Source organism: Bolinopsis microptera, chromosome 6, assembly GCF_026151205.1.
Source record: "Bolinopsis microptera isolate Bmic1 chromosome 6, MBARI_Bmic_1.0, whole genome shotgun sequence".
Lineage (NCBI taxonomy): Eukaryota > Metazoa > Ctenophora > Tentaculata > Lobata > Bolinopsidae > Bolinopsis > Bolinopsis microptera.
In genome coordinates, this window is record NC_087077.1 from 4,561,451 (window position 1) to 4,576,944 (window position 15,494).

The 15,494-nt window shown below is 42.1% G+C and overlaps 2 protein-coding genes across 3 annotated transcripts; one reads left to right on the plus strand and one right to left on the minus strand.

Moving 5' to 3' along the window:
* The first annotated feature begins 1,847 nt into the window (after nucleotides 1-1,847).
* LOC134817014 (uncharacterized) lies at nucleotides 1,848-5,075 on the plus strand. Its single transcript, XM_063826088.1, has one exon. The coding sequence runs from the start codon at nucleotides 1,848-1,850 to the stop codon at nucleotides 5,073-5,075; it is 3,228 nt and encodes a 1,075-aa protein (XP_063682158.1).
* Nucleotides 5,076-7,159: 2,084 nt separating this feature from the next.
* Nucleotides 7,160-15,065, minus strand: LOC134816698 (ribonucleoprotein PTB-binding 1-like). Of its 2 annotated transcripts, none has more exons than XM_063825656.1 (12): nucleotides 14,822-15,065; nucleotides 14,099-14,165; nucleotides 13,820-13,980; nucleotides 13,374-13,682; nucleotides 10,358-10,467; nucleotides 9,867-10,171; nucleotides 9,480-9,713; nucleotides 9,085-9,335; nucleotides 8,903-8,962; nucleotides 8,187-8,360; nucleotides 7,797-7,955; nucleotides 7,160-7,615 (listed from the first exon to the last, which is right to left on the minus strand). In XM_063825656.1, exons 1-12 carry the CDS (start codon nucleotides 15,053-15,055, stop codon nucleotides 7,580-7,582), a joined length of 2,100 nt encoding a protein of 699 aa, XP_063681726.1. In that variant the 5' UTR covers nucleotides 15,056-15,065; the 3' UTR covers nucleotides 7,160-7,579. The 2 variants fall into 2 exon arrangements, with proteins under 2 accessions (XP_063681726.1, XP_063681727.1); XM_063825657.1 differs by having other exon boundaries at nucleotides 8,903-8,971; nucleotides 14,822-15,054.
* Between the last annotated feature and the right edge of the window lie 429 nt (nucleotides 15,066-15,494).

The window sequence follows — 15,494 nt, forward strand, 5'->3', positions numbered from 1 at the left end:
TTTGATCGGTTTTGTCGATATTACGTTGTGTTTAGTGCGAGCAACATTTTAATCGGCTGTATCTTCGGTTGTGTAGGATATTTTTTGACGCGATTGAAACTTATCAACAAAAAACACTATTAGCTTTCTCCCTGTGACCACGGGTTTTCTAGTATATAGATAATATCACAATGATCCTATATAAAAATAAAAATCTTAGTAAAAAACCCTTAAAACCTGAGGAACATTTTAAAAAAACCTTTACAGTTAAAGTAGCCAAATGACAATCAAAGCACTGGCTCAAAATTTATAACTTAATCTGCTATTCTAACTGCACTACCGCTTTTCATCCCTCTTTCTCCTTTAAGAGCAATAATTGTTGTTCTCATGGATCCTTAGCTACTTACTAACTCCCTAGACAAGGTGACACAGGTTGTGAGATATTCTAGGATCTGTAATAACGTTGTTGCGTTTTCTGATAGGGTTTTAAAGTTTACTGATGATTTAATTGAGTTGGGTTTTAGACGGGATCGTCTTAGTAAAATATACTTATCTGTGGTAAAGAGGCATGGGCTAAAGAATAAGTTTGGTATTGGGTGTGGAAATATATTAATGCCTTGACCTATTGGCATCTATTTCTAATGTTGCAAAATATTTGTTGCACGTGTTGAATTTAGTTTTATAATAACTTTGCAGCGGCGCAAATCGGAGTTCTAGAATGGCGCGGGAGATTACGCGGGAGATCTATTAGTTTAATTATTGGGTCAGTTCGTTTTAGGACGTGTCGACTACGTTTCAGTATACTTTATCCCTACCGTTTTATTACATTTATTACTTTATTTACCTATCACTATACATATTTAATCTTAAATTATCATTTTAGTGGAACTATGTAAAAGGGGATCGTTGCTAGCGTCGAGACTGTCTTAACCCTGCCTTAGTCAGTTGAAAGTCTGATAGCATATGTTCCGTTTGATTTGACCAAACTAATGCCTTTCATTGCTTTATATGCATATTATTGCTGGTTGCTGAATTTTTACTCCATTGTACCCCTAGTTGATTTTAAGCATGTTCTGAGGAAATAAAATCGTAATCAACGTTTGCTCCAAGCCATTACATCAAAGTATTTTTTACTTTTCCGGTGACTGATCTTTTTATAAGAAATGAAATAGCTCTGGTGCTATTTCTTTTGTTGTAGTAGCTGAAATTATGCTTCAAAAGATGAGCTTTGAGGTCCTACGTTGTATGCAGTATGACCCGCCGTGCACGAGTGCGCGGCTCCCCTTTATCGTAAGAACGATTTAAAAAACCTTAGTGGAACGACCGTGGGGGTCACGACGTGATAGAAAGATTTTTCTATGTAAATGTTATTGATAATGTATTATAGTTTTTGTATTGCGTTTATTAACTGTGTCTCAACTCTGCTTTGTTGAATACTGCTGGGATAGGCCAGCTACCATGGGGTAAGACCCATATGATAAGACAGATAGTATGCCTGGTTTTGGTCTTTAGGTTGGGTAGTGGTCGGAGCCTGCAGCGGATCTGCAATAGAGAAGTCAGACGGGGTCATAAAAGTGGCTACCTCAGCCTACATCGGTACCACGCCTCCTGCTTCTCTTAGGCCCCGGGAGTCTTTATTTAGAGACGAGTTGCCCGGGTTAACAATAAAGGCTTTGTAGGCATCCCTCCACTTACCTGTACTCCAGAAAAGGACAAATTTAGGTAGTCGAGAGTCCTCGACGGTTGAAGCAGGAGAGGGACAGAGTTGTATCTGTGTATGTGGACGTCGGTTTGACACAGTCAAAGGCAGGAATATCCATCGGGGTCGAATGAAGTGCATTTGGGAAGGGGAGTCGTCGGCTGGCAGTATGCCTGTAACTTCGACGGAGGTATCTAGCCAGGAAAACAACCACAGTGCTAGAGATATCCGGGCTCTCCTTGACAAGAGAATTTCAGTCGAACCACCTGCTAGCAAAAGAGACAAGGTGAAGTGGCCGGCGTCCAATGATGGTCGATGGAGTAAGTTTGATGAGTGTGTGGTAGAGAAGTTTGCAGTGGTTCTCAAGCGGAAACCATTTCAAGAGAAGATGGTGAGTCATTGTGATGTAGTGTACGACGAGGGTGTCAAGTTGTTTGGTATTGTTGAAGTAGGTGCTGGTAGTGGAAAGAAGGCCATGAGCTTTAAGAACAGGCGAAAGGAGGAGATTGACAGCCTGATTGAAAAGAGGAAGCAGTTGAGGAGGAAGAAAAGGAAGGCAAGGAGTGAGATAGAGAAGGATGGTTATGAGGCATTATTGAGAGTGTTGGCTGGTCGTTTGATGAAGTTGAGGAGGGCTGAGAAAAGGAGACAGAAGCAGAGAGAGATAAGGAGAGTTAGAGGGGATTTTGGACGCGACCCTTTCAAGACAATCAAGGGAGTGCTAAATCCAAGTCCAGTGGGGGAGCTTAAGTGTTCAAAGGAGGAGCTAGATGATCACTTGGCCAGAACGTACGGAGATCCAGCCCGGCAGCAGCCCCTTGGTATACTTGAGGGTCTGCCTGAGTGTGCTCCTGAACCCTCTGTTGCCTTTGACCTCACAACGGTATCCAAGAAGGAGTTTGAGGAGGTTGTAAAGAAGGCAAGGAGCAAGAGTGCCCCGGGTAACAACGGGATCCCGTACACAGTGTACAAGAGATGTCCTGGTATTGCCAAGAATCTCTGGGACCTGTTAAGAACTGGATATAAGTTAGAAGAATATCCTGACAATTGTAGGTATTTCGAGGGTGTCTACATCCCAAAGGCGGATGGCGACTTTTCACCAAGTTCAGGACGGCCTATTTCCCTGGGTAACATTCAAGGGAAGATTTATTTGGCGATCCTGGCGAAGAGGTTGACCAGCTTTGTTGTCTCGAATGGATATGTAGACCTCTCTATACAGAAGGGTGGTGTGCCAGGCGTCCGTGGGTGCACGGAGCATTTTGGTGCCATGTGGGAGGTACTGAAGGAAGCAAAGGTCAAGAAGAAGGATCTGAGTGTGGTATGGCTTGACCTGGCTAACGCTTACGGAGCGGTACCCCATGTTCTGATTGCCAGGGCCCTCCGTTTCTACAACGTCCCCGAGAAGGTTATCAATATTATCCTACGGTACTTCTCCGGGGTATTCGGAAGGTTCTCCTCAAGAACGGTGACATCAGACTGGCAGCAGTTTGAGATAGGAATCTTCATGGGGTGTGTGATATCAGTCATCTTGTTTGTCTTGTGCATGAACCTTGGGCATGAACACCTAAAGTCTAAGGTTCCGAGAAGCATTGAGTACATCAAGGATGACACACCGATACCAACTCTGAAGCTGTTTATGGACGATAGCTGTCTGACGACCGCACGTGCAGAGGATATGCAAACGTTACTCAATGTGTTTCAGAAGTACGTGGACTGGTCCAGATTTAAGTTAAAGTCCTCCAAGTCCAGAGCACTGGTGTTGAAGAAGGGAGTGGCTGTGAGGTGGGTTGAGGAGGTAGTGGTAGGAGAGGAGGAGGTGGAGAGAGAAGAGGTGTGTTTGCAGTTGGGTGGTGAGGTGATTCCGAATGTGTCAGAGAAGCCGATAAAATTCCTTGGGAGATGGATAAGAGTGGAAGGAAATGACAAATCAGTCATCGACTCAACCAAGGTCGACCTTAACACTTTTCTTCGGAGACTCGATGAAAGTTCCCTTACTGGACTTCAGAAGTGCTGGGGATATCAGTACATGGTCCTTCCAAAACTGAAGTGGCCTCTTGCCATCTATGATATTCCGATCACAACAGTTACCAGATGGGAACAGAATACCAATAGTTTCCTCAGGAAGTGGTTAGGGGTGGGGCACACTCTGAGTGGTCTTTGTCTGTTCAGTCAATCATCCAGTGTGGCCTTACCGGTGAGCAGTTTGACAGATACATGGAAGATAGAGAAGTGTCGACTGTTGCAATCCTATCAGACATCTAAGGATGACCTGATTAAAGCAGTCCAGCCCCAAGTTCGTTCTGGTAGAGTTTGGAGGCCTGAGACAGAACTGGAAGAGGCCAGAAGAGATTTGGTCTGTGAATCGGTGCGAGGGATGGTGCAACCTCAAAAAAGAGTTGGCATCGGTTTTGGTGACTGGAAAAAACCTTGGGAGAGGATGGATGAACGGGAAAGAGAGAGGGAGGTTATGCTGAGAGTGAAGGAGAACATTGAAAGAGAGAGGGAGGTGCAAGTAGGTTCTCTGGAGATGCAGAGCAGGTGGGGTGAGTGGAGAGAGCTCGTAATGAAGACGGATTTGAGCTGGCATACACTTTTTAAGTATGGTGACTCACTTATTGGGTTCATGCTAAGTGCTGTGTACGGCACCCTCTTAACCCCCTCTATGGTTTCCAAGTGGAGTGAAGATGAGGATGGGAAGTGCAAGTTATGTGAGGAGAGGATGGGCACCATTCAGCACATTTTGGCTGGGTGTAAGGTGGCCCTTAGTCAAGGAAGGTATAGATGGCGGCACGACAAGGTTCTGAAGCAGATCTCTGAACAGGTTGTCTTCCATTGTGATCGCCGAGTGAACACTTATAAGAACAAGGCCGGCGATGGAAGGCAGTTCATTGATTTTGTTCCTGCTGGGAAAAGAAAAGCAGGTACAGACGACCGGAAGGAGAGTCGTGGTTTTGGGATCCTGAGTGGGTATCGGGATTGGATAGTGCTGTCAGACCTTGAGGGGCAGCTTAAGTTTCCCAGTGAGATTGTGGAAACACGGCTGAGGCCGGACCTTGTGATATTCTCAAGGTCGGCAAAGACAGTTATTTGGTGGGAGCTAACAGTACCATCTGAAGAGCGGATCGCTGAATCGCACGAGTACAAGCTCGACCGATACAGCGGTCTGCAGGCTGAGATTCAGGCGAAAGGTTGGTGCTGTTATAATGCCGCAGTCGAAGTTGGAGCTAGGGGAGTGGTTGCGCAGAGTTTGGAGAGAGCTGCGAGGAGGATTGGTTTTAGGGGAAGAGAGCTGAAGAAGCTGGTACGGGACAGTGGGAAAGAGGCAGCCCACTGTTCCAGATGGATCTACTTGTTATCGAGAAAGAGGGAGTGGGAGTTCAGGAAGGTTGGAGCTTGAGAGTTCACTATAACATCTAGAGGTACCATAAACGTTATCTCGTCGCCAATTGCGAGCTCTAACGGGTCTCCTCAAGTGACTCTCGGATCAGATGGTGGTTCAAGGGTGGACTGCTGGGGCGCCTGACAGGAAACCGTATTGCGATTAAAGCCCCGAAACGGTGTCAGGTTGGTAACTGATGATTCTGATCCATGCTCCTGTGAGTTTGCTGTTGTATCTCAACTCGCTAAACTGAGGCATCTCCGCATCTTGGGTGAATATGCGTACATCTTCATACTAAACCCAGGTGTGGCATGTGTCAGTGAATACGGGCGAGCGGATGCAATAGCGAAGGTGGTGTGACAAGGCCTAAAAGACACAGTCAGATAGTTGTCAGCTCGCTGACTGTAAGGGAGAAGGTATATCCGTATTTCGCTGCTACTGATGCAGTCCTTGATCTGGCAATCAAGGCTTCTCTGTTTTTCGTCTAACTATGTACCGTTGGGCTTGTGGAACCCGTCAGGGGGACATACATAGGTTAGAATGGTTTTGTGCACCAAGAGGAGTGAGGGAATGAGGGTTGAAGAGAGAGAGCTAGAGAGTTGTTAGGGTGGTTAGGATCAGTAGGTGGAGTGTTTGGTTGGAGCGTTCTGTTTTTGCTGTATAGCATTTTAGTCACTCCGCAGTTTATTAACTGTGTCTCAACTCTGTATTGCGTAAAATTTCACAGACGAAATGATTGCAGGGCACATGGAAGATTCACAATTCACCGTTTCGGCAAGTAGTTGATTCACTTTGTACTAGCATGAGCCTTGTCATACGTTGTATGACCCGCCGCCCACGAAGTGCGCGGCTCCCCCTGTATCGTCAGGACGACCATAGTGAAACGACCGTGAGGGTCGCAACGTGATACAACATGAGCCCCTTCGGTCATTTTCATTTGTTTTTATCATTTGCATCAGTAATATCTATGATGTATGGAAGCGCATGTGTGTCAAAAAGTAGTAACACACATGCGCTTCCTAAATAGGAAGCGCATGTTATGTGTGTTATATTACTACTTTTTGACTTCACATAGCCATGTGTCTACGCTTACTGCGTGACGCGCTTGTTTCACAAGCGAGAGGGCTCTGGTTAGAGCATTTTTTGATTAACGGGTGATACTGGTAGGTTTACAACCTACCAGGACGCGCGCCGAGTTGTACTCGTCGATATATTGGACCGTCGACGAGTCCAACTCGGCGCGCGTCCTGGTAGGTTGTAAACCTACAACTTTTTGACACACATGCGCTTCCTAAATTATGAACATAATAGCCCGGAGTCCCTAGGTAACTGCTCACTCGCGCGCGGCAGGTCTTCAACGTGTGACGAAAAACTCCTTGCGACCAATTTTGAACCATTCTGAGCACTGTAGCGCGATGCGTTACTGGGCCGCGCCCTAGCAGTTATGCTTCTCGCAAGATCGGCGAGATGCGCTACTGGGCCTTATATTATATTTGATATTACCTGGGGACCTCCGGCTATCATGTTCATAAACTTAGAGAATAGGCGGAATGACAGGCTGAGCCATGAGCGCGGCCCAGTAAGATGCGATGAATTGACATCGTCAATTAATTCTGAGCACTTTTCGTTCATTCATGAACCTGGGTAATGTTATCCCATATGCTACTTTTGATGGCCCCTAGACCTAGCTTGCAACTACATCCATCATTTACAATTATTTTAATAGCACCATTCATTTTCAGAGCTTATTAGGGAAAATAAATGCTTAATGCATGTCCCACTTTTGTCCCCATAGTCCAAAAATCCCGAATCATCATCTCGACATTTTGGTCAAGGAAACGTCAGGAAAGCTCCTATTCATAGGTATTCCAAAAGGGTTCTGATGCTTCTAAATTTTCCGTTAATAATTACAATACCAAAGCTTTCTTTACCTGGGGAGCCCAGGCTGATTGTTCACAAACACATTTGATTGAACTTGAAGCTGAACGCCGCCCAGTAAAACTTCCTTAGTTCCTTTGGTAATCTAACTTTCGGTTCTTCAATCGTGTCTTGTGCCATCCACAGCGATCTCATTAATTGGTCATACAAGAAAAATTCGGTCAAAACGGTGAGAATTAGGGAACCCATGTCGCTTATATTTGAAAATGGGACAGAAATATCACAGTTTGGAGATTGTCCATAATTAAAGCTTTCTCCGGAAATCTGACTCCCATTACCCAGATTGTGCCTTCTGGTTCATAGCTATATAAGTATATCATTTGACATAAATTCAGCCAAAACCAACTTCCAGTATACCTTTCAGTAGGCAAAATACTAAGACTCTGCATTTAAAAACATTAATTTTTGTAAGGCAACATTAATCATACTAATACACATAGTATTGTACCACATTGTCAATACAGTTAATACAAATATCTGTTTGAAAATTAAAATAAGAGGACTGCGTCCTGCTGCAGTTCGTTACAGTTCGTTAAGACCAAGGTAATAAAATAAAACTAGTAGCCCAGCACTGCGTGTCTCTTTTAGGTTCTGGCGAGGGAGGTAGCTGCACTGGCTCCCTGAAATGTGTTGTAGATTAAATGTTGTTATGTGTTTTACCTGAGCGAGGTACTTACGCCTTAGAAATTCATCGAGAATCAACATTCGACGTTAGCATGATTAAGATATACTATATATCAATAATAAGTAGCAGAATACTTAGAAGAGAACATTACACTAAATGAAAGGACATATACTTACAGAAGTGCCCCTTAGAAGAGCTGTGTGTTGCGAAACCAAAGTATTATGTTGTTGTTGATGCTGCTGTTGCTGTTGGTACAACTGTGTGTACTGTTGGTAATACTGGTTTCTTTGTTCGTTCGTTGGCGCCTGTTGGGCTTGTGAATAGGCAGCAGCAGCCTGAAGAGTTAGATTTAACTTTTTAGCTCACAATATCAGAGGAGCATTAAAATATGGATAAAAATAAGGAAGGTTGAACATTACACTGACGAAATCAATACTCAATATTGTGTGCGAGCTGAAGGACTTCTTATTATCATCCTTCCTCTACAAGTAGAAATGTAAATAATCAGCAGAAATAAGACGGAACAAAATATTCCCGATGTTGAACCATTTCATCATGAATGTTACCTGTTGACCAAGAAGTTGAACTTGTGAAGCAGCCTGCTGAATCTGTCCCTGTAACTGGAGCAACTGAGCGGTGTTATCAGGTACAGGGGAGGGGGCAGGTTGCTGGGGCTGGATTGGCAAGTGGGTTTGGTGGAGCACCGCAGCAGCGCCAGGGTTTTGCACACTCATAGCCGGCTGAAACAATAGTTTCAAATTTAGCGCGCGTTGTGTCAGAATAGCTTAGGTGCGCGCGAAAATGGCTGTACTTTCTTTGAGAAGATAATATAGAAACTGCTAGTACCAGAAGATATTCCCGCGGATTATGAGACGGAAAACTTTAGTGGGTCAGTTGGGACAACGATCAGCAAGAAGAGGCCAAATTTGACGTGCTACAGAGCGTTATTGATGCAGTCATTCCACTAAATTTTCTGATGTATCAACCACTTTAAGGTCAAACTGTACCTTAAAGTACTGTTACTAAATGATTGGGAGTCAATCCCTTCCGAACCCAAATATCTTATATTTTTGAGTGACTTGTCATCGTAGCTACTACCCTTTAATTTGTTAAGGTCGTAATTGATGATCTTAGGAAGACTTGCAACAATCAGCTTATTATAACGTATATCGCACAATTACCCTTGCAAAATGTACTCGATGGTTTTGCTTTCAAAGTAAGAAAACAAAGAGATTTGTGAATTCCTAGCTGGGGTCACGTAATATATAGGGATTTAACTTACTCTGGCTTGAGGTGGCTGAAGAGGGGCCGGTTGCGGAGCTGGAATTGGGGATTGGTACACCTGTGAGGTCTAAATCAGGTTTATTTTCAACATCAAATAAAATTACTCGCATTTTAGAAATACATTACTATTTTGTCTCTCTAGATTAGATAAAGACCAGTAGATATACTAATAATTAGTACCGGTGTAGGGGTAGGCTGCTGCATAGGTTGCGGTGTAGGATGAGGCTGAGGTGAGGGTACTACATGAGGGGCTGAAACCGACGGCATGACAGGGGGGTGGTAGGTAGCTGCCGCCATCTGTTGTGGCATAGAAACTGCAGGAGGGGCAGCTGCAGGGTAACCAGGCGGGAACACAGCAGAGGCTGCTGGAGGGTATTGTGCTGGCATTATTGGTGGCATCGCTGGCATCATCGGGGGCATCACGTGCATTCCTGAAAACAAAAACTTTTAACTAAAACTTGCGTTGAATTTCTTTAAAATTAAATCTGTAAAAACGAGCTCCAATTGGTAAGATGAGCATAATTTGAGAGAGACTGGAATGTAAGTAGTCTGCAGCACACTCTAACAAAGCTAACCTGGCATAGGAGGCATGCCTGGCATCATAGGAGGAGGATGTCCCGGTGCTGGTGGCATGGAAGGAGGACCGTGTCCAGGTTGTCCGGGAGGTCCTGGTGGTTGCTGGAAGCCTGGGGCTGTGTAACGAGGTGGAGCTTGTCCGGGTGGCCCTTGATCTCTGTTCCTAGGACAGTCCTTAGCCACGTGACCTCTCTGGTTGCAGTTGTAGCAGGTTCGGGTATCTTGACCAGGAGCTGGCAGGTGTAACATTTAAATAAGAAACTATATGGGCCATCCCTCAATTTCCCGTCCTATCAGTGATGTGCACTCGTTTTAACTTTTAAATCACTTTGACACGAGTTAAATAAACTGTATTTGTGTAAAAGGAAGAGACCGATAATACTCACGAGGACCCTGGTGGGGGAACTGGCCCCCATGGGGAGGTCCGCCCCTCTGTCTCGGACAGTCTCTAGCCATGTGACCTGTCTCGTTACAGTTGAAACATTTCCTGGTATCACCACCAGGTCGGTGCCCTCCTCGTCCCCCAGCTCTATCGTAAGGTTTCTGGTAGTGGGGTTTGTTGGGGTGAGGTGGGGGTGGCACCCCCTTGTTAGCTCCCAGCTCGTTCAGACCAACACTGTTGGATTGCTGACGGAGGGTGTGAGCCCCTGTCCGACCTGGTACTCCGAATGCTAGGCGTAGAGAGCTGTTCCTGTGGGAGCTGTATAATGAGAGAGCTAGCTTTACCACCGTCTGTTAACTCTTATAAAAAACTGCTGTGTAACTTGAAACAGGACCGGGAAATTTGATTTCAATTTCATGATTACTATCCAGTCAAACAGTGAAGTTGTATCTACGACAGATAAAGCAGAAAATAGAAAGAGCATAGGACAGTTACCCTATTTGATAGTTGCTGAACATTCTCTGAGCTTTCTCTGCTGTATCTGGACTATCAAAGTCAACAAAACCGAACCCTCTCGACTCACCATTAGCCGGGTTTATCGCAATCTGGATAAGAAATAGATAAAGAAAATAAGTTAACTCATAATTGAGCGGTTATAAAGAACCGAGTTGTATTATTTATAACAATAGTTCCTACTTCCTGCTAAGCCTGTCCTAAGTTTACAACAGAGACAGCTATTCTAAGTATCTGAACTAGAGACTTAGAGAGTAAGTTAAATGGTACCAATGTTAGGAATGTTGGTTGGAAATACTCACGTTGAGAGATTCCTGCTGATGATCCCAGATGGCCTCTCAAGTGCTCAATTCTCAAATACTCACAAAACCATTCTGACAGAACTCTTACATATGTTACCATTAACAGTTAACACTGTACTATACACTGTACTATACTATACAATATACGTTGTACTATACAATATACGTTGTACTATACTATATACATTGTACTTTTAGTTAGTCTTAAAAGTGCACCCAAACACTTCTCTCCTACAGTTTACCAGATCATTATACGTTATTATACCTTTATCTCTCTCTCTGTTTTCTTCAGAATAAAAATAACCACGCACCTCCTGATGACTTGACGACTCTACATTTTGCAAATACTTTCTAATTGTGCAACTAACCCAATTTGGTAGACAAAGATTGGAAATAGACTCAAACATTGCATTTGTTGGAAAGTGACCTTAACAGAAAAGCTGTAAAGACTTGCCAATGCAACAAAATACTCTTATTAGACATATTTGTTTACCACTGAGTAAAACAAGCGCTAGAATGTCTAGATTCAGGTCACTTCCAACATGATATATATTCAAGTCATAGCGTAAAAGCATTCTTACAATAGTAGGGGAACATCACGTTTAATATTAAAGAAGTTTTAGTTGCACAGTTCAGAAATATCGCTCAAAACATGTCCTTAAGATCTTAGAGGGGCTTAGGCAGAGCAGCTTTGTAGAACTAAATGAAAATTGAACATTATTTTAAATAAACCTCATCCAGTTTAAGAACTTGTGAGAAGAAACAAATTATGGTCACAAACTACTAGTAATAAATAAATGATTCCAGGCCAGAGTGCCAGACAGTAAATTAAACCCGATACCAAAATAATCTAGTCATTCATGCACTGTGTCAGTCAATTTTAAAAGTTTAAACACAGGGTTTAGTTAGTGAAGACTGAAGCTTTAGTTAGTAAAGCTTTACTTACTAAACCCTGTATTTAGAAAGATAACATTAGTATCAAGCTTCACGTCGTAAAATTTTTTCCAATATTGTTAATTCTTTTATCAAAATTCCTTCAAATTTCAATCACCTAAAACTAAAACATGGACAAAATAACCTTAAGCTTACCCTGGTAACCTTGCCTACATAAGAGCAATTCTAACTGCACATCTAAATGTTTTATGAACAAACTGTTTTGAATCCTATCTGCTGAGTGCTGTCTGCACACTAAACCTATCTCAAGGCATGAACTAAAAGATCATAATTTTCATTAATGTCAACTAATCCAATTTTCAACTAAAAGATCATAATTTTCATTAATGTCAACTAATCCAATTTTCAAGTCAGATTTCACTTTCGGGATCTTAAGAAACCAAATTTCCACCCACAAAAAGATCAGCATCGAAACTTGGATACGGGTAAAATTAGTAAAATTAGTAAAATTAGTATGGGATCACACTTCATCACAACAATGCTACTTGCTCGGAGGGAGTACTAATATCCAAGTAACATCGGTGATTTCTTTCAGATTCCTGGTGCAACAAAATTTTGAAAATCAACGGCTATAATACAGATAATTAATTGATGCCTAAAACGGGTGTCGTTTCTAAGATATAATGAGAAAAGAAATCGATTCACAATTAAAGTATTCAGAAGCCTTTGTCACGAAAATAAACAAGATCTAGTTGATCTTGTCAAATATACTGTGGTTATCACGATGAAATTTACATATTTCAAGCAAAGTGGGGGTCGAAAGTTGGATCAAGTGACGCTGGCTTCTGAAAAACTATCAAAATTCAAAGTGTAATATCATTAGCACTGGAGATATTCAAATTTCAATACTACAGGTTCGTTGAACAGTGAACCCTTCTCTCAAATTAAATATGGATAGAGATCGTGTAAATCAGTTCTAACCTCCGGTTTGTTTATTCTAGTAAAAAAACAAACCGAAAAACATCGGATCATAATATAATTTACCATATAGACAGTGAATTTAAAGTTATTTTTCTAATTCTTATTTACACGAAACTAATCGAACAACAATAGGAAATTAGCTGCTCTGCCCCTAAGCCTCTGCCAGCACCTCACATATCGTAGAATATAGTTGCAAATTCAGGTTTTGACTGCTGGGAAAGTTTACCATTTCACGATTTTATATCAAAATACATTATGGCAATACCTCATCATCAACATTGACCAAGATTATATTTGTTTACCTGCGATAACATTACCTAGATACAATGGAGTCAAGTCCCCAATTCAAATATAACCTCGCTTCTCGTGCTTATAGCAATAATGCTTATAAAACTATATCATGTCGCTTTCTTATCATCTTATCGGACGTGACAATGAGATATTATCTTATCACTAGCTACAAAATGATAACGGCTCTGAACAAATGCGCAAGGCTAAAATATTTTCTATCAACTGAGAGTAAGATATATCAAGACGATATCCGACCTCTTATTTCGATATCAATGTTAAATACAGGGCTTAACTTCAAATAATTGATAATTAGTTTGGGAACATATTTTCAAAATAATTTAATTTTCAATAAATTTTTCGTGGCTTTGATACGATACTTCATTCCTGCAATTGTGGTTTTGTTAATCGGCTATCAACACCAGACACTTCTTTCCACGTTATTCCACTTTAAGTGCAAGCTAAGTAATAGTAATAGTTACACATACTACGTATACAATTCAACACCAAATCTTGTGAAACAAGTTACTCACATCACAAAACAGCACTTTGCCACACTGAGCAAACAGTTCGCGTAGAACATTGGAATCAAACAGATCTTTAGGAATTCTGTCGATGAAGAGAGTGCGGGAGTGGAGCTCTTCGTAGTTGTTCAGCACCAGAGGAGCCCAATCCGTCCTGACAATTCTACCTCTCAGGAACCGTCCGGTGAGTGACTCTTTAGCGTTCTTTGCGTCCTCTCTATCTTCAAATTCAACAAAACCGCATCCTTTCATGTAGCCAGTTTTAAGGGACCGGAGGAGGAATGCTCGAGACACTTTTCCGAAGGGGGAGAGCATATCCTGAGAAGAGTAATTACTCATAACTCAAGATATTCAAATTACGATAAGTTTAAGACATAATTATGCCACCAGCAAATTTTTAAGTTCAGAGAAATTACCAGCAGCAAAAAACATAGAAGGTTACAAAAGTTGCTCACCCCAAGCATGCTCTCATCAATAGACAGAGCTAGGTTTCCCAGGAAGAGGAAGTTGTCTGTTGGAGCGTAGCTAATACTGATCTTATTGTCTTTGAACACTGTGCCGTTGACCCCGTCAATTGCCCTTTTGGTGCTTGTGCTATCAACAAATGTCACCCGAGCTGAAGTTGGATGATTATCAGAGGAATCTAGAGAAATTGTTTTGTATTTGTAACACAGTCACAGCTAGAAAATATATTAACATAAAATTAAATGGCTAAATAATTAAGCTGAACTTACCAGTATTTCTGTCTGTAACAGTCACATTGCTTACTGGAAAATCTTTGAACAGCAGCTGATGTATCTCCTAAATTAAAGGTTATAACAAGAATTGCGCCCGTTGTTTCGTTTTGGCGGACGCTAGATTTCCGTTCACTATAACTATAAAAATAAGCTCCAATCAGCTCACTTCATAATAATAATATTGATACACATCAGTACACTATACTACGCATGCCACGTACAAATTGGGCTTTTAACCTAATACTATACATTACACCGTTATATACATTGAAACACAGTCGCGCCGCGCATTCATTGACCACAGGCTATCTATACATCACATCTCCGCAAGTAATCCTCGCGCGCTGCACTGCGCGCTGGTTGTCATGGTAACGGACGGAAGGACAGATGACAACATATTCAGACCCGCCTACCGCTATCTCCAAAATCCACGTTTTTCTGCAAAATGTCCATTCGTAACCTTTCACTATTGCCTTTTTACAAAAGGGTGAACGGAAAAAATCACAAATGAATCAGGACAGGGCCTCTCCCCATTTCACCCTCAATCACGGTTTCCTGATCATTTGGGGGAGATAACCGAGGAGACATTACGCAAAGTAAAGTATGTGGATCGAGTTTTAAAAAGGTAAAGTATTTAAGTTATTTAAAACGTGATTCAATTTTAAGGGGTTCCTTTTCTCAACAGATGAAGATCAAATCACAACAAAAATGCACTATTACCTCAGGTCGTGGATCGTTAGGAAGGTTTGTCAGTTCTATCTTCCTCCTCTTGAAGAACTCTGTCTTACTGTCTTCAATAAGCTTCAACTTCTCACTGTCAGCTGGATCCGTTGGTTTGTCGTTGGAGAAGTCTTCATGTTCATCCATTTTGTCTCCTTCTGAGATTCCTCTCCCTTGATCTCCTCTGGTACCACCACCACCACCACGTCCAAAACCACGTCCCATGGGAGCCATAATCTACAGAATGCAGGGAATAAGCTAAGAATTAAATCACCAATCTATTTAGAGAATACATACAATAGAGTTGTTATATGCTATTTGAATACAATCAAATTGAAAGACTTAATGCTATTCATAGGTGGGAGAGCGCTTAGCACTTCTGGCAGTATCAAAGAAACCTGACTCAGTCCACAGACCAGTCCAATGACTACATATGACAGATGGCATGTTATTCATATGTCCGCAGACAAGTCAGCAGACTTCCTAAGATCATGTATTTTTCTCTAATAAGGATGCAATGTTAGGAACAACGCTCATTGCTCTACAAGGCTACAGAGGCAAGAAAATTGACAAAAATATGAGGCCCCTCTTTCAGAAGTCTCTTACAACCTCATCTTTGCTCTATGATGGAGTAAATTCTATTTGGTTGTTGATATTTCATATAATATTGGTA

Excerpts from the sequence above, each read along its gene's own strand:
- LOC134816698 (XM_063825656.1), bottom strand. The coding sequence starts at position 15,055 with ATGGCTCCCATGGGACGTGGTTTTGGACGTGGTGGTGGTGGTGGTACC. Across the intron at positions 10,172-10,357 it reads TTCAGCAACTATCAAATAGG|GAACAGCTCTCTACGCCTAG; the intron begins GTAACTGTCCTA and ends CAGCTCCCACAG. Across the intron at positions 7,956-8,186 it reads TTCAACTTCTTGGTCAACAG|GCTGCTGCTGCCTATTCACA; the intron begins GTAACATTCATG and ends CTAACTCTTCAG.
- LOC134817014 (XM_063826088.1), top strand. The coding sequence starts at position 1,848 with ATGCCTGTAACTTCGACGGAGGTATCTAGCCAGGAAAACAACCACAGT.